At 37.0% G+C, this 22,623-nt stretch overlaps 1 protein-coding gene across 2 annotated transcripts in view; it reads left to right on the top strand.

The window, feature by feature from the left end:
* LOC111142103 (nucleoporin 107) overlaps positions 1-21,201 on the top strand; it is a 49,175-nt gene extending 27,974 nt beyond the window's left edge. Inside the window, exons 13-28 of one of the 2 annotated variants that reach the window (XM_022495059.1) lie at positions 2,303-2,393; positions 2,546-2,622; positions 5,041-5,100; positions 5,774-5,919; positions 6,041-6,089; positions 9,764-9,833; positions 10,246-10,364; positions 11,523-11,561; positions 11,872-12,022; positions 12,360-12,472; positions 13,285-13,387; positions 13,873-14,033; positions 14,780-14,905; positions 16,933-17,046; positions 20,346-20,513; positions 20,881-21,201. In XM_022495059.1, the coding sequence (XP_022350767.1) occupies positions 2,303-2,393; positions 2,546-2,622; positions 5,041-5,100; positions 5,774-5,919; positions 6,041-6,089; positions 9,764-9,833; positions 10,246-10,364; positions 11,523-11,561; positions 11,872-12,022; positions 12,360-12,472; positions 13,285-13,387; positions 13,873-14,033; positions 14,780-14,905; positions 16,933-17,046; positions 20,346-20,513; positions 20,881-20,988 (1,695 nt within the window). In that variant the 3' untranslated portion in view covers positions 20,989-21,201. The remainder of the gene's footprint in view (positions 1-2,302; positions 2,394-2,545; positions 2,623-5,040; positions 5,101-5,773; positions 5,920-6,040; positions 6,090-9,763; positions 9,834-10,245; positions 10,365-11,522; positions 11,562-11,871; positions 12,023-12,359; positions 12,473-13,284; positions 13,388-13,872; positions 14,034-14,779; positions 14,906-16,932; positions 17,047-20,345; positions 20,514-20,880) is intronic. The other variant, XM_022495060.1, reaches the window with a different exon arrangement.
* Positions 21,202-22,623: the final 1,422 nt, after the last annotated feature.

Genomic DNA, 22,623 nt, shown 5'->3' with positions numbered 1-22,623 from the left:
GAGAGAGAAGCAGGCTCCCTGCCGAGTAAGGAGCCAGATGCGGGACTTGATCCCAGGATCCTGGGTTCATGACCTGAGCGGAAGGCAGCGGCTTAACCCACTGAGCCACCCAGGCACCCCCCCTTATCTTGTATTTAAAATATGCAAGTCAGTAGTTTTGATACATTGCATTATTTATTTTTTTCACTGTAGTAAAGTATAACACAATTTGTCATTTTATTTTTTAAAGATTTTATTTATTCGACAGAGAGAGAGAGATACAGTGAGACAGGGAACACAAGCCGGGGAAGTGGGAGAGGGAGAAGCAGGCTCCCCACAGAGCAGGGAGCCCGATGCAGGGCTCAATCCCAGGACCCCCGGATCCTGACCTGAGCTGGATGCAGATGCTTAACAGCTAAGCCACGCACATGCCCTAAAATTTGTCATTTTAACCATTTTTTAGTGTACATTTCAATGCCATTAATTGCATTTACAATTTTATGAAACCATTACATGTTTCTAAAAGTCTTTTCATCAACCCAAACAAAAACTCTGTAACCAGTATGTAATAACTCATTTCTCCCTTCCCTCAGCCCTTGGTAACTTCTCATCTACTTCTGTCTCTATGAATTTGCCTATTGTAGCTATTTCATGTGAGTGGAATCATGCAATATTTGTTCTTTTGTATCTGATTTATTTTATCCTTCCTTTTTTAGATAGCATATCAAAACATTTTTCTATGTTACTACATAGCATTTATAATTTTTAATAGCCACAAATCCAGAATGATGTTTGGGGTAGGGTATTCTATAACTGGTTATATTAATTGGGTTCTCTAGCTTCAAGTGATAGAAACCCAACTCAGGTTATTTACAAGGGAGGAATTGATTGGTTTGTGGAACAGGGACGTATAGGGGGTTATATTTGGTTTTAAGCAGGATCCGGGGACTCAAAAGATGTCCCACTAGGATACGATCTCTTTCCCAGGCTCTTAGCTCTGTCCCTCTCTGTGTGGCTTCATTCTCGAGAAGCCTCATGTCAGTGATGGCCCAGCAGCCCCAGGCTTACATCCTCCTGCCTGCTAGCATTTCCAGCAGAAGGAGTATGTCTCCTTCTCAGAATCTCCAGCAAGAGCCCTGGGAGTGATTCTTGTTAGGTCACATCCCTAATCCTAGAGTTCAGAGGTAGGATCATAGGATCTTACCTAAACCATATGAACTAAATGGGGAAGAGACAGTTCCTAAAGAGGTGATGCTATCTATCTCACTGGTATGTTTTGCTGATTAGTCTAAGTTCATCTGTTTGGTCACAGTTAACATAAATATCAGTGGGCTGAATGAGCACTAGGGCCTTGTCGTTATAGAGACTGGTTTTCATAATACTTTTGTGTGGATCAGTGGTCATATCAATCTCTTAAGCCCCATTTGTCTCTAACGGAAATAAATGCTTGTGGGCACCATGGGAGCCGATTAGTAAGCCCAAAACCAAAAGGATTATTAGGGAAAGAAAGAAAGGCGGAGACCACAGAAGAGACATGCTTGCTGGTGGCAAAGTGAAATGCCAGTACTAGTTGCCTACATTGTCCTTTGAAATATTGTGCTTTGGGGCGCCTGGGTGGCTCAGTGGGTTAAGCCGCTGCCTTCGGCTCAGGTCATGATCTCAGGGTCCTGGGATCGAGTCCCGCATCGGGCTCTCTGCTCGGCAGGGAGCCTGCTTCCCTTCCTCTCTCTCTGCCTGCCTCTCTGCCTACTTGTGATCTCTGTCTGTCAAATAAATAAATAAAATCTTTAAAAAAAAAAAAAAAGAAATATTGTGCTTTAAATTATCTAATCCTGACATATATTGCTTATGCCTTTCTTTTTTATTCATTCATTCATTCATTCATTTTTAAAGATTTTATTTATTTGACACAGAGAGAAAGAATACAAGCAGGGGGAGCAGCTGGCAGAGGGAGAGGGGAGAGGGAAGCAGGCTTCCTCTAAGCAAGGAGCCCGACATGGGGCTTGATCCCAGGACCCTGGGATCTCGACCTGAGCCAAAGGCAGTCACTTAACCAACTGAGACACCCAGGCATCCAGATTTTATTTACTTATTTGAGAGAGAGAACACAAGTGGAGGGGAGAGAAAGAGAAGCAGGCTCCTGGCTGAGCATGGAGCCCGATGCGGGACTTGATCTCAGGACGCTGAGATCATGACCTGAGCCAAAGGCAGACAGATGCCTAACTGACTGAGCCACCCAGGCGCCCCTGCTTATACTTTTCGTTAAGTCACAAATGCTTTTAACTCTGGTTATATGACTGACTGCCCCTTTTTGTTTCTAAAGGCACAACGACTCTGTAAACGTTGTGGTCAAGCATGGAGAGCTGCAACACTTGAAGGCTGGAAACTCTACCATGACCCTAATGTGAATGGAGGTATTTTAGTAGATTCGATTCTCAGAATGAGATGATATATTTAGCTCTAAATGCCAGTCTTTATGAAGCATAGCTTTTGTTTTTAGAAATTGTTGAAATAAGGAGTTGTCTATTTTAAACTGTAAATTTTTATTTCTTTTACTGTTTTATAGGAACAGAATTAGAACCTGTAGAAGGGAATCCATATAGAATCATTTGGAAAATAAGTTGTTGGAGAATGGCAGAAGATGTAAGATACAAGAAAATCTTTATTGATACTGATTTTTAATTAATTGCAAGCCTGCTGATGGTGCTGTGAAACATTTAGAGTGGTAGAACACTAAGGTTTCTGTTTCCAAAAACTTTTTTATTTTTTTTAAGTAGGTACCACACCCAGTTGTGGGGCTCGAATTCACAACCCTGAGATTGAGTTGCATGCTCTACTAACTGAGCCCCTATTTTCAGAAAACTTCTGATCACGTTGCCTGAGCCAGGCAGGGGCCCATTTTCAAAAAACTTCTGATCAAATTGAAGAATGGGTTGGGAGGTTTAACTACTAACCAGAATTATTCAGACACTAAGTACTAAGAATTAAATACTGATAAAAGGCAAAAATAGAAAGAAGGTATCAAATGAATTCAGAGAATAAGCATTTAGGCTAAATCTGGCTTCCCAGAGAAGAGAATTGAATTGCAATTTAAAAAATTACTAGGATTTGAGTTGTTGGATATGAAAAGAAGAGGAAGGAATTCTTGGTAGGTTATATAAGTTGGGAAACCTAATGGAAGGTGGTAGGCCTACCTTGGAGCAGAGGGCTCATAAAAGGAAATAGAGTCAGTTCTGTTACGATACCATATGACCTGTGCATTCCTAAAAAAAAAAAATCACTGCAGCATGCAAAATTTTGCAGAAAACCCACAGGCCTTTTGGGGAAAATAGAGTTTCGAGCACAGTACTCAAAAACCATCAGCGACACATCAAAAGATAAAAACTTAACAAAACCCTGTTAAACAGGAAATACACAAATGCTACAGTAAATATGGCATTTTACCTTGAAAAAACACTGAAGTTTACTTGTGCATTTGAGTGTCAGGGCGTTGCAGCTTGTGAGTTACTGTGAGGTATAGAAGGAGATTAGCTGAAATTAAAATGAAAATTGTAACACTTGATATGGATGGAGTTAGCTTATAATATACCTAATGAAGTGAGGTGGCAGGTAGATGTTTGAGATATGTTAGTTTTGTGTATTTATAACTGGCTCCATTCAGCTCGGTGTGGTTTTCTGCATTGACCTAGTGTTTCTTGTAGATGAAATTTGTGTTATGAGAAATTTGCATTACGTTTAAGTTGTTCCTTGATAGATCAGTTGCACTGGAACAAATTCACATTTTCAAAACAAAGGTTGGAACAGAACTAATGGAAAAGATGATTAAAAAAGTTAAATTAAGAACAGGCATTGGGGGCACCTGGGTGGCTCAGTGGGTTAAGCCTCTGCCTTCGGCTCAGGTCATGATCTCAGGGTCCTGGGATCGAGTTCCGCATCGGGCTCTCTGCTTGGCAGGGAGCCTGCTTCCTCCTCTCTCTCTGCCTGCCTCTCTGCCTACTTGTGATCTCTATCAAATAAATAAAATCTTTTTAAAAAAAAAGAACAGGCATTGGTGGTCCTCAAGTATTTCTCTAAAGAAGGAGTATATATCATTGATAGTAGCGAACCATCAAAACTTTGAGAGCACATGGTAACAGTGCTTCAAGAAGATTAACATGACAGTGAAAAAAAATAGGCTTAAAAATTGAATGGACTGAAGGCTGAGAAACTAGTTAGGAGCCTGTTGGAATTATTCAGACACTAAGTATTAAGGGCCTGTCCTAGGATAATATTGAGAGTGGAAAGGAAGGAACAAGAGTAGTCAAAAGGGTGATTGGAAACAAAGGCAGAGGAGGATTCAGGTATATAGTGAAAGTCTCTAAAGTCTTATTTAGATGATAAGAAAACAGGAAGTGCCATTAATAGAATCTGATAGTAAAATGAACTAATTTGATAAACATAATTAGTCCTACTTAGGAATTAAATGCAGACTGATAAAAGACAGGTCCCAGGTGCCTTGTTGTGATGTTCTGTAAGTATCAAGTAGTGTTAGGCATTTAGGAGCTTCCTAGAGGAAAACAGCTACTCCAGATCTATCTGGAATAAAATTCGACTATGATAAGTAATCAAAGCATCCGTTAGAGTTGGATCTTTCGTCCTATATTTGAAATTGAGATGATTGATTTTTCCTGAAGATTTCAGCACTGCCTATATCAGCAAACCAAGGAGTCCTTTTTTTTTTCCCTAAGATTTTATTTATTTATTTGAGAGAGAGAGAGCGAGCATAAGAGGGGGAAGATCAGAGGGAGAAGCAGACCCCATGCTGAGCAGGAAGCTGATGCAGGACTCAATCTCAGGACTCCAGGATCATAACCTGAGCCGAAGGCAGTCACTCAACCAACTGAGCCACCCTGGCGCCCCAAAGGAGTCCTTCTTACTGCCCCACTAGATCTTTAACTAAAGTTTAGGAACTATCAAGTGAATAAATAAAACCGTTTAGAAGACATTATAAAATTCCAGATTATGAAAAAATGTACATCCTTAGAAAAACAGTATTTCACATTTATACTCATTGTATTTCAGGAGCTTTTTAATAGATACGAGAGGGCAATTTATGCAGCTTTAAGTGGAAATCTCAAGCAGGTATGTAGTCTATTTTAATTCATTTTTCCCCTGTGGATCAAAATCAGATACATATTCTAATATTCATATATAATAAATTTTATAAGCTTAAGCTACTTTCTAAGAGTAGCAGTGACAGCAATAATCATGAAATAGAATAGTGACTTGAGTTGCTTAATTTCATGTATGCCATACACCAAGTGATGTTTTAATAAATGGAATCAGACTTTAATTTCTAAGAATTATAAATTTAATTCCAATATATATGTATATTTTTTTACAAAACACATTTATTGATGACTTATAGTGCCCATAGATTTATACAGAAGTGTACCACTGAGGCATAGTGACTGTTGGGATTGTCCTATGTTTGCGTATGTGTGTTTCTTGCAAACCCACCACCCCCTGCATTTTATAGCTTTTTGTGTGTGTTGTAATAACTAGTTGAAACACCATCTTACATCCAACATGGAAAATTGATGCTATTGTGAACTGAGTATGGAAAAAATCTTAACAGTTAAAACTTTTTAAAAGATTGGTATGGGTTGGGTAAAGGGCTGTTTGGTATGTATATTACAATCCACTATGTTTTATGTCATTAAAATGACTTTATAGTCCATATCAATGGAAGTAACTGCTCTCCCCACCCCTTGTTGACTGTATATGTGTTTCTGGTTTGGCATGGGGGAAAAAGCTGCTTCCCGTCTGTGACACCTGGGAAGACACAGTGTGGGCCTACTTTCGGGTGATGGTGGACAGTTTGGTAGAACAGGAGATCCGGTCGTCAGTAGTGAATCTGGATGAAACTGAAGAACTCCCTAGGGAGTATTTGGAAGCAAAGTGAGTTTGTTCTTTTGTTTTTTTGTCCTGGTGATTTGCAGTATGCTCTGTAAAGTTTTATTTTGTAGCCCTTATTCATATTATTAATACTTTTTTATCCTTTCCTATTTTCTTTTAAAAGTTGGACCTTAGAAAAGGTATTTGAAGAACTTCAAGCTACTGATAAAAAGGTAAATATTAGTAAGAACATTTTAGGATAACTGGAATAAGAAACAATGTTACGCTGTTGTGCCATGTATCTGAAAAGCAAAAAAATACCTGAAACTGTTATATTTTCTCCTTTCCTTACCTCTTATCTAAATGAGAGACATTCTTTTTTTTTTTTTTTTTAAGATTTTATTTATTTGAGAGAGCACAGATGGGGTTAGGGAGGGAGGCAGAGGGAGAGGGAAAAGCAGACTCCCCACTGAGCAGGGAGCCTGAGGTGGGGCTTGATCCCAGGATCCTGAGATCATGACCTGAGCAGATGGCAGACTCTTAACCAACAGAGCACCCTGGGTGCCCCTAAATGAGACATTCTTTAAAAGGAAGGGACGTAATTGCATATTTAAATGATACATCATTTCTGTCTCTTTGGTTTACGATTGGTTTCATCTTAAAATAAGGGTATGCATGTAAGCTAATTTATCTCTTTTTTTTTTTTTTTTTAAAGATTTTATTTATTTATTTGACAGACAGAGATCACAAGTAAGCAGAGAGGCAGGCAGAGAGAGAGGAGGAAGCAGGCTCCCTTGCTGAGCAGAGAGCCTGAAATGGGGCTTGATCCCAGGACGCTGGGACCATGACCTGAGCCAAAGGCAGAGGCTTTAACCCACTGAGCCACCCAGGTGCCCCTAATTTATCTCTTTTTGAAAAAGAAAAATATTAATGGAAAATGAACAAGACATTTCCTAGGTCTTAAAATAATCTAATATTTTTAGGTAATATTCTCATAAATAATTTTAAATAACTGAAGTATGTAGCAAAATAATCCAAAGGTATAAATAAAATCTATATAGTAAAATAACTATAAAGTAACTTCCTCCCAACCACTTTATGGTTATTCTCATTCCCCAGAGATGATAAAATATATAGCTATATAGTCTTCCATATCTTTCTCCTTCTCCATAATCTTACAAATATGTGTAAATAATGTAGATAATTCCGAGATACGATTTTGATTTTTTTTGTTTTTTATTTTTTGCATCATATTACATGCATTACTCTCCAACTTGGGAGGAGTGTTTTGTTTTTATTTATTAACTTCTTGAGAGAGAGATTGCATGGAGGAGTAGGGGCAGAGGGAGAAAGAGAATCTTTTTTTTTTTTTTCTTTAATTTTATTTATTTATTTGACAGAGAGATCACAAGTAGTCAGAGAGGCAGGCAGAGAGAGAGGAGGAAGCAGACTCCCCGCCGAGCAGAGAGCCCGATGCGGGTCTCAATCCCAGGACCCTGAGATCATGACCTGAGCCGAAGGCAGAGGCTTAACCCACTGAGCCACCCAGGTGCCCCGAGAAAGAGAATCTTAAGTAGGTTCCATGCCCAGCGCAGAGTCCAAGCATGGAGCCAGACACAGGGCTCAGTTTCATAACCTTGAGATCATGACCTGAGCTGAAATCAGGAGTCAGACACTTAACTGAGCCACCCAGACACCCCAACTGTTTGTTTTTTGTTTTTTGTTTTTTTTTCTTTTAATGATACTTTCTCCAAGTTAGGGGATCTAGATTTAGAGTAACCTGACCTATTCTTTTTAATCATTCCTCTTTTGATGTATTTAGGTTGTTTCTAGCACTGCAGTGAACATTCTTATATACATATATGCTTACCTACTAGTCCTATTTTAGGATAAGTGTCCTAAAATCAGAGTTGCTGAAATAAAGAGTATATATTAAATTAATTACCAGGTTGTAGCATTTAATTCATACTCCCATAAGTAATTTATCAATGTGGCCATCTCCCTGCATTCTCACCAGTCCCAGATGTCACACTTTGAATTTTTTGCTAATGTATCAGATTAGGTGGGAAATAAGAACTTGCTGTTCTGCTCTTACTTCCCTGTCTATTCATAAGGCTGAGCAAGTTTTCCGGTGTTTATTGACCATTTGTGAATTTCCTATTCACATCTTTTACCTATTTTTCTGTTGAGTTTTTTCTTTTCCTTTTTACTATATATGACTGTATAGGAAAGAAATTAATGCTGCTTCTGTCAAGTATTTCTTACCAGTCTGTTATTTTGTGGAGATTCCAGCTAATTAAAAACAAAATAAGTAAAGGAATAGATATACATATTAGAATTAGGAATTAGATATACATATTAGAAAGGGGGGAATATTTACATATGATGAAAGTGTAAATCTAGAAACTCAATTTACTAGAAACTCAGTTACTAGGATTCATTAAAGAATGAGAATTTTTAAGTACCTAAATTCAAGACAAAGTTACCCCCCAAAATCATAGCCTGTCTGTACTTTTCACAACTAATTAGAAAAGGATTTGGTGCTCGCCCAATAAGTCCCATTAAATTATTGAACAAAACCATAAGATACATAGGAATAAAATTAACTAAGGGTTTGAGGACTTTCAAAAAGAAACTATAGAATCTTATTGGAAGACATGAGTATAAATAGATGTACTATGTTCCTGGATGAGAGGATTTGACGTAAATGTAAGCCATTCCAAAATTAACATAGAAACTTAATCTTTGGGGGATTATTTCTTTTCTTTTTTTTTTTTTTTTAAGATTTTTATTTATTTATTTGACAGGCAGAGATCACAAGTAGGCAGAGAGGCAGGCAGAGAGAGAGAGGTGGAAGCAGGCTCTCTGCTGAGCAGGGATCCCGCCCAATGTGGGGCTGGATCCCAGGACCCTGGGATCATGACCTGAGCTGAAAGCAGAGGCTTTAACCCACTGAGCCACCCAGGTGCCCCTGGAGGATTATTTCTAAACAGAGGATTTTACAAATAGAAGAATAAGTGAGAATGGCAAGGTGGCAAGAAAATTTGAAAAAGAATAATATGCACTAGTTGCCTTACTTAATAATAAAACAAAATAATTGTACAACAAAACAATATGCACTTAACACAGGAATGAATAAATAGATCAGTGAAACGCAGACATCGTTATTAGATCCAAATATGTATTAGCACTTATAGATGACAGAGGTGATCTTTCATTTCAAAGGAAGAGGGATTTATTTACATACATGATATGGGCATGATTGACTTTCTGTCTGGAGGAAAACAGCTAAATCCCTACCTCATGCCACATTTTAAAATCAGTTCCAGATAGAGCAAAGATTTGAATGTAACCAAGAATGAATGCTGAAAGAAAAGTTAGATAGTGAAATAAAAAATTAAAATGTGTTTGACAAAAAAGAAATAAACGATTTGCTTCCAAACAGTGCAACAGAAGCTCACTTGTAGTTTTTTCTACTGTCTAATCACTATTTTGGTGGCTTCTGTTATGCATGGTGCCCTTTGCAGAAGAGAATACAAAGGAATGCTTTCAACAACTGCTGTTCGTTTTTGGAGAAATCTTATAGTTTGTTTTGCTTAGGTTACATGTGCCCTTCCTTTCTGGCTCACCATGGAGTGCCAAGAAAAACAATAGTAAAATATAAAAAATGAAAGTAATAATATTCAGAGATTAAATTGTTTTATCACAGTTCTCTGCTTTCAGCGATTGTTCAGCTTGAGTATATTCCAAAGGCTTTACTTTCTCAAATTTGTTTTCATCTCCTAAGACCCCTCATGTGCAACTTTTCCTTTATATTGTTTCAAAAGTTGACATTTTGGCTTACTAATGAATACATACTAAAGAATGACCACTGGGAGATTTATGGAAAATGTAAAAATTTTTTCAGAGAGTTTTGGAAGAAAATCAAGAACATTATCATATAGTTCAAAAGTTCCTTATCCTGGGAGATATTGATGGTAAGATACTATACTTTTGTTTTACTTTCTATGAGTTCTTTGTTTCCTTTCTTTCTTTCTTTTTAAGATTTTACTTATTTATTTATTTGAGAGAGAGAGAGAGAGCATGAGAGGAGAGAGGTAGCAGGAAAAGCAGACCCCCGCTGAGCAGGGAGCCCGTTAAAAAGTTATCGAAACAGTACACGACTCACCGCATCTTTTAATCTTTATATCAGCCTATTTGAATGCAGCTATTAATTGTTAGATAATAGAGCTTGAATTTAATCCTGGGTCTGTTTTATATGGGGGTTATTAACAATGAGGTAGTGATTTCATAGTACTATAGGAATACAATAAATATCCTGAGTAATGTTTATTTCTATTCTTTTGGTCTTTATTCCTATTACTGAATTTTTGCTTTGATGGCTTGTAGGTTTGATGAATGAATTTAACAAATGGCTTTCCAAAAGCAGAAACAATCTACCTGGACACCTTCTCCGCTTCATGACTCACCTCATTTTGTTTTTCCACACTCTGGGACTACAGATCAAAGTAAATAAAAAAGAACAATTGACTGTCCTTTGCAAGGGTGATGCTGTATGCCTCTCAACAGAAAAACATGCTACTTTTTTGTGTGTTTTTTTCTAGAAATGGTGGTAACGGTACAGAAGTCTTTTTTTTTTTTAAGATTTTATTTATCTGAGAGACAGAGAGAGACGTGGGGGTAAGGGCCAGGGGAGTGGAATGAGGAGGGAGCCTGACATGAACCCCAGATATGAATCCCAGAACCCCAGGATAATGACCCTGACCTGAAGGCAGACCCTCAATCGACTGAGCCACCCAAGCGCCCTGGCATAGAAGTCTTCTAGACAGTCTTGTATGGTCACTCAGTGATAACTCACTGTGGATGACCCTTCAGGGCTCTAGTCTATGGATGCAGAATACCAGTGGGTGGGTGGGTGGGTGGGTGTGTGTGTGTGTGTGTGTGTGTTAAGTAATTTTTTTAAAAGATTTTATTAGCACACGTGAATGTGCTGAGGGAGGGACAGATGGACAAGCCGACTTGCCACTGAGCAGGGAGCCCAATGTGGGGCTGGATCCCAGCACTTTGAGATTATGACAGGCTCTGAAGTCAGATGCTCATCCGGAGTGAGCAACCCATGTGCCTTATGTGGTTTTTGATAAATTCATAATTTTATCCTCATCAGTACCCAGTTCTAAATCAACCCGCCAAGCTAACTGAACAAGACTACTTTTTCTATGTGAGGTTTCAAACCTTTGTTTTCTTTTTTCTTTTTGTTTCTTTTTCCTAAATGATGGTAACATTTAGTACCTATAGAAGGCAGAATGATAAACAGTAGTTGAAAATTTGGGCTTTGGAGTAAGAATCCTGGGTTTGCATCCTTACTCAGCAGCTTCTAGCATGTAATTCTGGGTAAAATAAAAACCTCTGTAGTTTTCTTAGTTTAGAAACTCTTAGTTTCTTCCTCTGTAAATTGTAAACAATGATAGTAACTACCCACAAAGAGTTATGGAAGGTTCATTTGGGCAGCATATAAACTTTGCTAAGCACTTAGCCTAGCATGTAGTCATTGCTCCATGGTAAATATTAAAATCATTCAATCACTTAATAGAATTTTTATTAGATACCTTGCTGGTACATATAAGCAATTGTGTTTATAATTGAATTATATCTTTTTTTCTATGAAGGAAGAAGTTTCCATTGAAATTTTAAAGACATTCATACAGGTAAACTTTAAGAATCCACAATTTGATTTTGATTTTTTTTTTTACTGTTTTGGTGGAAACAAAAATCAGAATGGTGATGTTTTAATGCTCAGTGGTGGGAAAGTCATCAGAATCTGTAAGAGATCTTTTAATTATCTTAAGTATATTTTATTTAGAATTTAAAATCATTCTGTTCAGTAGCACAAATCCACATCTATATGAATCTCTCATTAATGCTTGAAATTTTGAAGTGAATTTTTTAAAAAACACTGCTGATCCCAGAACCTGTTGTTATTATTGACATATTTTGATCTTTTTCTGTTTTTTTTAGCTTTTAATAAATGAGAAGCATACAAATCTCATAGCATTTTATACCTGTCATTTGCCTCAAGACCTAGCTGTAGCCCAGTATGCATTATTTTTGGAAGGTGTTACGGAATTTGAGCAGCGCCACCATTGCCTGGAACTGGCTAAAGAAGCAGGTAAAAATGGTTGAGAACTTTTTGTTGGGTTTCACCGGCAAGTTATCATTTTGGCATTAGTAACATTTTATCTTTCTAGTTTTAAATCTTCTCTTGAGAGAAAAAGAATGAAATTTTTGATGAAATTCTGTTTTAGGAATAAAATAACTTATACTGTAACTCATGTAGAATATCCCTGTTATGGCATTTTCTTTTATAATTTTATAATGTCTTTCATATTTTACATGTTATATTTTTATAGAATTTTAATTCCAGTTTACCAAATCATTGTGACTGTTTAGAGAATATTAGTGTAAATGATTAATTCATGTTTTTGTCTCTTAAAAAAATTCCTTAGATTTGGATATTGCAGCTATAACAAAGACTGTAGTCGAGAATATCCGAAAGAAAGATAATGGTGAATTCAGTCATCATGACATGGCCCCAGCCCTAGATACCAGCACTACTGAGGTAACATAGGGGCAGGGGAGTTGTGTGCGTAACTCCTAATCCCTCTTTGGTGGCTCTTTGGTGAACTTCCTCCTTAACATACTCTGCCTCCTTTTTTTAAGAATTTTTCTTTGTCAGCCAAAACCTTTTAAATTTTAAAAATTGGCAGCAGACTTAAGGTCTTATGTAAGGGATTTAAGTTACTTGCAGTAGTATTGTGTTAAAGGAAGCTTCTTTAACAGAAAAAAAGTGAGCTTTGGATTTTTGCTTATTGGATTATTCTAGACACTTGATCAATCTCTGACTCTTTAAGTAGTTTACTTACCCTATTTTCAGAAAAAAAACCAAAAACCATTTTAGAGTAGCCGCTAAGGAATCACCTGGTTAAGTTGGTGGGACATAGACTACTTAATTCCAGACTCCTACTCCAAGAAGTTTTTTTGTAATTTTTCCAGGTTTGTTTGTTTTTGTTTTTGTTTTTTTTAAAGATTTTATTTATTTATTTATTTATTTGTCAGAGAGAGAGAGCAAACTCGCAAGCAAAGGGAGCAGCAGGCTCCCCACTGAGCAAGGAACCCAATGTGGGACTCGATCTTAGAACCCTGGGATCATGACCTGAGCCAAAGGCAGACGCTTAACTGAGCCCCTAGGCATCCCTTTTTTGTAATTTGAGTTATTAAGTGTGAGAAGAAACTAAGGAAAGCTAGATTCTTTCATAATTTCATATAACTTGAGGGAAAATCATGTTTACTAGATGTAAGTTAATTCTACTAACTAGAATATATTAGAAAAAGGTACAATCAATGTTTCTTTTTTTCCAATTAAATGAATAGGAGGACCGTTTAAAAATTGACGTAATTGACTGGTTGGTATTTGACCCAGCACAGAGGGCGGAAGCACTTAAACAAGGCAATGCGATAATGAGAAAATTCTTGGGTATGCTTTATTTTAATATTCTCTTCTCAGGCTTTTGTTCAAACTTATATATTCTTAAATTTTTGTTTTGTTGTGTTTTTGTTTTTGTTTTTGTTTTTCTAATCCTTCCGATGTGGGAGGCAGGTGACAAAACAGCCATTCTTATATATCAAGTCTAGTATAATGAAACAAAACATTTAACATTATCATTGTCCTAATCAGTGTTTCATATAATCTCAAGGCTTTGAAAAATGTAATTCCCTTAAGACACAAAAGTTGGTAAAAGCAACTGCATTAAGTGAATCCTTTTGTGACTTGACCCACTGAAATAAGGAAAAAGCCTGGCTATTAAGTACAAAGAATCACCCAAACCTTTAATAAAACTACTTTGGGACTCAAGATGCTTACAGCTGACTGTAAAAGTTGCAAACCAATTAATTTGACTCCTTTATAAACCACCATACAGCAATTCACATATATTGAAAAATTGTGCATCTTTTTCACAGCATCAAAAAAGCATGAAGCTGCAAAAGAAGTATTTGTGAAAATTCCTCAGGATTCTATAGCAGAAATCTATAATCAGTGGGAGGAACAAGGAATGGAAAGTCCACTTCCCGCCGAAGATGATAATGCTATCAGAGAACATTTATGCATTAGAGCTTATTTGGTGAGCCTATAAAGAAAATCACAAATGTGATTTACCTTCATGATTTTTCTGATTCACTCTCAGACTTTGAACTGTTCATCCAGTAGTGGTGACTGACTTTTTATCTTCTCTCTCTTGTGACTGTGGTATTGACTGATCCACAGGAGCATTGAGATCATGGTCTGGCCTTCATCAGCATAAGCTTCTAATTCATGCTGACCGACCAAGAATATCATAGAGTGTGTGATGTCTGAAACTTAGTGTCCTTGCAAGTCTTTGAATGCTTGTATCAACTTTAGTGTTTCTTTGGGGGTGAGGGGTCAATAACCGAGAAAGGCGAGATAATTAAATTTGTTATACCTAAAATAACAACATACTCATTTAAAATGCTTTCAACAAAAAATGAAGTGATTACATCAGGCTAGGTTCCAGGGGACATCTGTGGATAGCAGTCTATCCTTGCCCTGTAGAAGCTAATGGGCTAGTGAAGAAGACAGACAAGTAAACATCACAAAGTGGTAAATGTCAAGATATGTATATGACCGGAGTGCTTGAGATAGGACTAGGTGCCAGAAAACACAATATACATGTACCTTGCTGGTGTTCACCATTTGACAAAATATTTATTCACAATGTTTTTTTGTGCGCAAAAAATAAATGTTGAACAGTTCTGTTTCTTGATGTTGCAAAATTACTTCTAAGAACCAGATTTTTAAAGGGAAAACTTGTGTTTGTTTCGTATTTTTCTATTTTATTTTACATCTTAGGAAGCCAATGAAACCTTTAACGAGTGGTTTAAGCATTTGAATTCAGCTCCACAGAAACCTACTTTGATACCTCAAGCAACTTTTACTGAGAGAGTGGCTCATGAACACAAAGAAAAGAAATATGAAGTAAGTTGAATTTAGATAAGACCTATCTATTGCACTTTAAAAATACAGATTACATTTTTTTTTTCAGATTTTTTTTTTCTAATTTTGATTCCAGTATGTTAACATACAGTGTTCTATTAGTTTCAGGTGTCCAAAATAGTGATTCAACACATCCATACATCCCCTAGTGCTCATCACAAGTGCACTCCTTAATCCCCATTACCTATTTCACCCATCCAACCCTCATATATGGACAGACACTTGGACTGCTTCCGTAACTTGGCTATTGTAAAGAATGCAGTAAACATAGGGGCGCGTGTATCCCTTTGAATTAGTGTTTTTATATTTTTTAGGTAAACTCCCAGTAGTGCCAATTGCTGGTCATAGGGTAGTTCTATTTTCAACTTTTTGAGGAACCTCCATACTGTTTTCCACAGTGTCTGTACCAGTTGCATTCCCACCAACAGTGCACAAGGGTTCCTTTCTCTCTATATCGTCACCAATATTTGTTGTCTCTTATGTTTTTGATTTTAGCTATTCTGACAGGTGTGAGGTGATACCTCGTTGTGGTTTTGATTTGCATTTCCCTGATCATGAGTGATGCTGAGCATCTTTCCTGTGTCTGTTGGCCATCTGTATGTCTTCTTTGAAAAAATGTCTTTTCAGGTCTTCTGAATATTTTTTAACTGGTTTATTTCATTTTTTTGGTGTTGAGTTGCAGAAATTCTTTATATATTTTGGATACTAGCCTTCATTGGATATGTTATTTGCAAATATCTTTTTCCATTAGTGGGTTACCCTTTAGTTTTGTTGATTATTTCCTTTGTTGTGCAGGTTTTTATTTTGCTATAGTCCCAATAGTTTGTTTTTGCTTTTGTTTCCCTCGCTTCAGAAGACATATCTAGAAAAGTGTTGCTATGGTCAATTTTAGAGATCTTTACTGCCTGTACTCTCTTCTAGGATTTTTTTTTTTAAGATTTATTTATTTTATTTGAGACGGGCGCCTGGGTGGCTCAGTGGGTTAAGCCGCTGCCTTCAGCTCAGGTCATGATCTCGGGGTCCTGGGATCGAGCCCCGCATCGGGCTCTCTGCTCAGCGGGGAGCCTGCTTCCTCCTCTCTCTCTGCCTGCCTCTCTGCCTGCTTGTGATCTCTGTCTGTCAAATAAATAAATAAAATCTTTAAAAAAAAAAAAAGATTTATTTATTTTATTTGAGAAAGAGAGCGAGAATGAGAGCGAGTGCAAGTGGAGGGAGGAGAAAATCTTAAGCAGACTCCCCACTGAGTGCAGAGCCTGTTGCTTTGCAGGGCTTTTTCCCACGACCCATGAGATCATGACCTGAGCTGAGACCAAGAATTGGATGCCTACAAGTTGAGCCACCCTGATGCTGCTCTCTTTAGGATTTTTATGGTTTCAGGTTTCCCATTTAGGTCTTTAATTCATTTTGAATTTGTTTTTGTGTTTGGTGTAAGGAAGGGGTCCAGTTACATTCTTTTGCATGTAGCTATCCAATTTTCCGAACATCATTTGTTAAAGAAACTATCTTTTTCCCATTGGACTATCTTTCCTGATTTGTTGAAGATTAATTGACCATTTAACTGTGAGTTGATCAGGTCATATTTAAAGAGGTCATTTCTTCAGCAGTTCTATTCTTACTGTAACAGGTGATCTTTCTGTTAATGCTATTTGAAAAAAAGACACCTGTTAGTTTTCTGCAGGTTATTAACCAAACATGAAAATTACCCTCAGGTGACATTAATGTTCATTTATGAAGTTAACATTTTAGTGTTTTATTTCACTGCAGTCTGTTGATTATTTCTGTATTTGGCTGACTAAAGTTAACTTTATTTTTTTTAAGTTTTATTTATTTAAGTGATCTCTGTACTCATGTGGGGCTTGAACTCATGACCCAGAAATCAAGAGTTGCATGCTCCTCAATAAAGTGAACTCTTTAGAATGATGTTCCATATAAATATTCCTGTATGTACTTTTATAAATACATTATTTATTGGTTTTAGTCTGTTAATATGTCTTGTGTTTGTTTTGCAGATGGATTATGTTATTTGGAAAGGACATTTGGATGCCCTGACTGCTGATGTGAAGGAGAAAATGTACAATGTCTTGTTGTTTGTTGATGGAGGGTGGATGGTAGATGTTAGAGAGGTAAGCTCTGTACATTGTATACAGCTAGAAAGGAAAAGTCTATTTCCAAAGGTTCTTTCTCTAAATAGAAGCACCTATGGATCTTATATATCCTTTGTTCTTGTAACTGAACATCCCGTAATTTAAACCTAGACTGAAAATACTAACTAGGGAATAGAAATCTTGGACTATTGGGTAAACTATTTCTTCAGATTTAATGTGTTCATTCAAGATACTAAAATGTAATTTTTAAAAATTCTGAATCTAAAAATTTAATTGTATTTGCATTCAACTCAATTTAAGGATACAAAGATAAGTCTAGTAGCCATGACCCTCACCTCTGAGCTATGCATTTTAAATGACCTTGGCGGGGGCGGCTTTTTTAAAATGCTGGGCTCCACTCTCAGAGATTCTGATTTAATTGATCTGTGGTAGGGCTGGATTTTTTGGTTTTTGTTTTTTTTTTTAATCTGCTGGAGAGCTTCAAGGTATATCCTGGGTTGAGACTAGTTACAAAAGTACCTAATACCATAAGAAAAGCATAGATTAAGTATTTAGTGAGTTCAGGAGAAGAAAGGGTTGGTTTTACCTGGAAGAGGTCTAGACAGGGTACTTGAAAGGTATAGTATTTGACTGATTCCTAAAGAATGATGTCGAAGCTGAGTGAGTAGAGGGGAAAGGAAGGATACTGAAGGTAACTATCATGTGAGCGAAAAGATACAGAGGCCTGATCCTGTGGTTTAACAGAAACCTTGAGTAATCAGCTTTGCCTCTGCAGACCTCATGATCTGTTAAAGGGGAACTGTAAATGCTGGATTCTTGAATACATGGTGCAGTATTTTGAACAGAGAACCTAGAATGCCCTTTCCCCATGATAGCTATACCGATGGCTTTCCTACTTCCTTCAGTAGTATGCCCAGTGTTCTCTCTCTTTAGAGACCCTCCCCGTCACCCAGCCACAGCCACCCTGTATCACTTTCTTATTATCTTGCATTGGTTTTCCTTGTGGCAGTTACATATAATGTATAATGTATATTATTTGCTTGTTGTGTGTCTACCTCCATTAAGATGTAGACTTCATGAAGGCAGCAACATTGTTTTCTTCATTTCTCTGAGTTTGGCACTAGAGTTAATGCCTGGAACATAAGAGGCTTTCAAAAAATGTTTGGTACATTTAGTAAATGACTGGGGTGAACGCACTGTCTTCATATTAGAGATACCTGTAATGTCAGTGCAGTTCAACTCCTGCGGGCAACACATACCAGTTAATGAATTTTTCTCACATGTAAGGCACTACTATATGTCCCTAATGGAAAGAATGTTTTAATTTTATACATTTACAGGACTTTTCAAAGCTTTTGTTCATTCGAATGACAAAAACAGCTTAGGTTGTGGAGAGCAATTGATTTTCTTTTCCTTGTGGCAAATTGCTGGGCCCATCAGGCATAATTCAGGACAGTTGGTAGCCTTCAGTCTGCTTGTGTGGGAAGCCATTTGAGTTAGCAGAACAGATTACCGGTAACGCCCCTTTGATATTTGGCCAGCAACAAGACCTAGAAGAAGCAGGGGCCACCCTGTGAGATCAGATTATTAATAGACCTGCTGCTACTTTCAGGTGATAAGGGGTCTGGGAGCCAGGGCTGCTTTGCCTCCCTAGCAAGGGGGCGAAAGACGCCATTGGAGTACAAATGGAGTGACTCAGAGGAAGCAGTGCTCACATTCTTAACAGGCTCTGGGTGGAAACAACTAATGTGAATTATGAGTAAGACCTTTGGTTTTAAATCCCCCTCTGAAGGTAGTGAGTGCCTATTTGAGAAATAAAAGTGCTTTCCCTTTCAAAGTTAAGAAAACACAACACATGCATGCATTTTAATATTTACTGTTAATATATTTATATCTCAAAACAAGACTGAACGATTGATAGTTATTTTTCCTATGTGTGGAAAACTGACCTAGATCAGCCTAAATTAGTACAATCACTCCTTGGTAGAATGACCACATGGATTTTGTTGCTTCATGCTCCACTTACATCTGCTTTTGAAAAATGCTTTAGCAGCTTAACATAGTCTGTTCCATGAAGATACTTACACTGATTAATATAAGTTGTCATAAACAACAACAAAAAATTCCAGACTTCTAAGAAGGTACTGCTTTTTAAAAAATTTATTAGGTGGGTGCCTGGGTGGCTCAGTGGTTAAAGCCTCTGACTTCGGCTCAGGTCATGATCCCAGGGTCCTGGGATCAAGCCCCACATCCTCAGCAGGGTTCCTGCCTCCTCCTCCCTTTCTCTCTCTGCCTGCCTCTCTGCCTACTTGTGATCTGTCAAATAAATAAATAAAAATCTTTTTTAAAAAATCAGAAAATATTAAAAAAAATTTTATTAGGTATTTTATTAGGCTTTTCTAAAGACCAGGTATTCAGCTTGTCTTGTTCTCTGTTTTGTCTTATGCTATGAACTCTATGGATTTCCTTTCTGTTTTTAAGATTATTTCACAAATGTTAAGGTTAGGTACTTTTTAAATTATTTTAATGATTTTTAGATTTCAAATTTATTGCAAGAAAACATTTTGGGTACATTTCTGTACTCTTACTACTGCCCACATAATTTTTTAGAAAGTCCCATATATACTAATGTTTGCTAAACTAATGTTTAGCTAATGCTAATTGTTTTATCCACATTGTTTTTCTCACATACCTGTTAGTTCTGTCTCATTAATTATATTATTCAAATCTATAGGGTCTTTTAATTTTTCTATTTTTGAAAAGTTATACAAAGGAATCATAAATTCACTTTGCTTAAAAAGAGTTTGTGGTGACATTGTCCCTCCCTGTGTGCCTGTCCCCACCTCATGACCCTTCTCCCCAGCAGCAGTCACCACCGTCAGTTTATGTCCTCCCACATGTATTTCCATCTGTACACATCAAGGGAAACGGTGCTTCTTTTCTCTCCCAGTTTTGTTCCAGTGGTATTTAGTCTCTCTTACTGCTTTAAGCATGTTTTTATTCAAGACATAATAAATATTAGAAATACAAATTTAAAAAAAAAAGAAAAATATAAATTCAGAAGCATTTTGTTTTTGTTATCAGACCAGGACTCCTCCGTATTAGGTTTTGTTTGCCTTCATGCTGTTTTACCAAAAATTGTGTGTCTGTCATGATTAAAATCCTACCTTGTTTTATTTTTAATGGGCATCATGAGCTTTAGAGAAACCCCATTAGCTTCTACCTGTTGCATTTTGGTTTTGATTCAATACTTGGTTTTTTTATAACAGTATTTACCTTAAACTTGTTAAAATGACAACTTGATGTCCCGACTATAGGATGCTGAAGAAGACCATGAAAGGACACACCAAATGGTTTCATTGAGAAAGCTTTGTCTGCCGATGTTGTGTTTTCTGCTTCATACCATATTGCATAGTACTGGTCAGTATCAGGAATGCTTGCAGTTAGCAGATATGGTCTCCTCTGAGCGCCACAAACTGTATCTGGTAAGTTCTGGAGCATTTACAGTTTTAAATTTTAGTGATTTGATAAGCTCTGTAATAATATTTGATTTTGTGAGATGTGTTTACATTTTTGAGATGTTCTTAGATTTTCTTAAAGTAATGGTCCACTTCTAATGTTCTTTTTTTTGAAAATACATACATATTCATAAACACTTAGAAGTAAATAGACTGGCTCAAAGAAATAGCTTTGAATTTGTTGGACCACACCAACATAGTGGCCCCTGGCTATATAAATCTTAAAGAGGGATTTCTTCTTATGTTAAGCTAATCGGGTTGGTTAAATGACCATAAATTCATATATTCTTCCTTGCTCTCATTCTTAACTATTTTTTTCTTTTCTTAAAATCAGGTGTTTTCTAAGGAAGAACTAAGGAAATTGTTGCAGAAGTTAAGAGAGTCCTCTCTAATGCTCCTAGACCAGGGACTTGATCCATTAGGATATGAAATTCAGTCATAATTCATCCACTCTGCTAATTTCTATGATAAATGGAGTTTCTTGTAAAATACACATATTTGTAATTACTGGGTTTTTTCTTTTGAATTGTCATGGGAAAAATGAAAATTTACACATTTGCATTTTATATTTTTCAGAATATTATGATGATACTTTGAAAATTTAATGTATTATATGACTATTTCCCTGTGTTTATTAATAAAATTATATAAAAATTAAAAGTTTCTGTTCTTACAAGTTCCAGAATTACCTCTTATGTAATAAGAAATTAAGTTTCCTGTTATCCTATTTTTCTCCTGTGAGCATAAATATGCTGATATCTTAAAATTATAAAGAGGATGAGAAGTAGATTCATTTCTAAATCAGGTATGTAATTTCTTATAAAATTTAGTGGGTTTTTTGGGGGGGTAAAGATTTTATTTATTTATTTGACAGAGAGAGAGACACTGAGAGAGGGAACAGAAGCAGAGGGAGTGGAAGAGGGAGAAGCAAGCTTCCTGCTGAGCAGGGAGCCTGATGGGGTCTCGATCCCAGGACCATGGGATCATGACCTGAGCAGAAGGCAGACGCTTAACAACTGAGCCACCCAGGCGCCTCATAAATTTAGTGTTTTTTAAATACTACAGTTAAGATGAATATAGCAAGAGTTTTGTCTAATATTATGCTTTTGTTTTCTTTATTTTGGAAACATTTTTATTAACTCTCATTCAATAAACTGGCTACTAATTAAGTTAGATCTTGTGAAGTCTTATCATAGTATCTGGTACACAGTAGGCACTGACTAAGCTGGAAAATACAAAAATGAGTGGAATCTACTCCAGCCCTTCTAGTAGGGGAAATACAACAAATACCTTTTTTAAATGCCGTTAAAAAAATGCAAGTAATCTGCGCAGTAAGACACTGTCACCAGCTAAGAGGGTTCTGAGGAAGTAGCATTAGAGCTGCTGTTTGAGTAATGCACTGAATTTGCAAGGGCAAAGATAAAGCACAAGAAGAGTGAGGGACTGCACATTGGGAAATTAGTATGAGCAAGGCCCAGAAATGGTAATGCATAGCGTATTTATGAATCAGCAAGAATTTTCTTTCTTTCTTTCTTTCTTTTTTTTTTCTTTTAGAGAGAGATTGCATACAAGAATGGGGAGGAAGGAGGGGGGGAGAGAGAATCTCCAGCAGTCTCCAGGCCTAGTGAAGAGCTCAATGCAGGGCTCGATCTCATGACCTGAGCCGAAATCCAGAATTGGATATATAAGTGACTAAGCCATCCAGGTGCCCACATCTGAGCAATTTCTTTTTTTTTTTTTTTCTTTTTTTTTTTTTTAAGATTTTATTTATTTATTTGACAGAGAGACAGGGAGAGAGGGAATACAAGCAGAGGAAGCAGGAGAGGGAGAAACAGGCTTCCCATGGAGCTGGGAACCTGATGCAGGCCTTGATTCCAGGATGCTGGAATCATGACCTGAGCTGAAGGCAGATGCTTAATGACTAAGCCACCCAGGCATCCCACACCTGAGCAATTTCTTAAAGATGTATTTATAGATGCCATCCTAGAGACGTCTGGCTAGGAGGCCTGGTATAGGGTCCTGGAAGTTGTATATTTAAGTATAATATGCCATAGGTGATTTTAATTAGCTTGGGGTA

This window comes from Enhydra lutris, unplaced genomic scaffold (assembly GCF_002288905.1).
Source record: "Enhydra lutris kenyoni isolate GAN:26980312 unplaced genomic scaffold, ASM228890v2 scaffoldscaffold7, whole genome shotgun sequence".
Lineage (NCBI taxonomy): Eukaryota > Metazoa > Chordata > Mammalia > Carnivora > Mustelidae > Enhydra > Enhydra lutris.
This window is presented reverse-complemented; position numbering and strand designations above follow the sequence as displayed.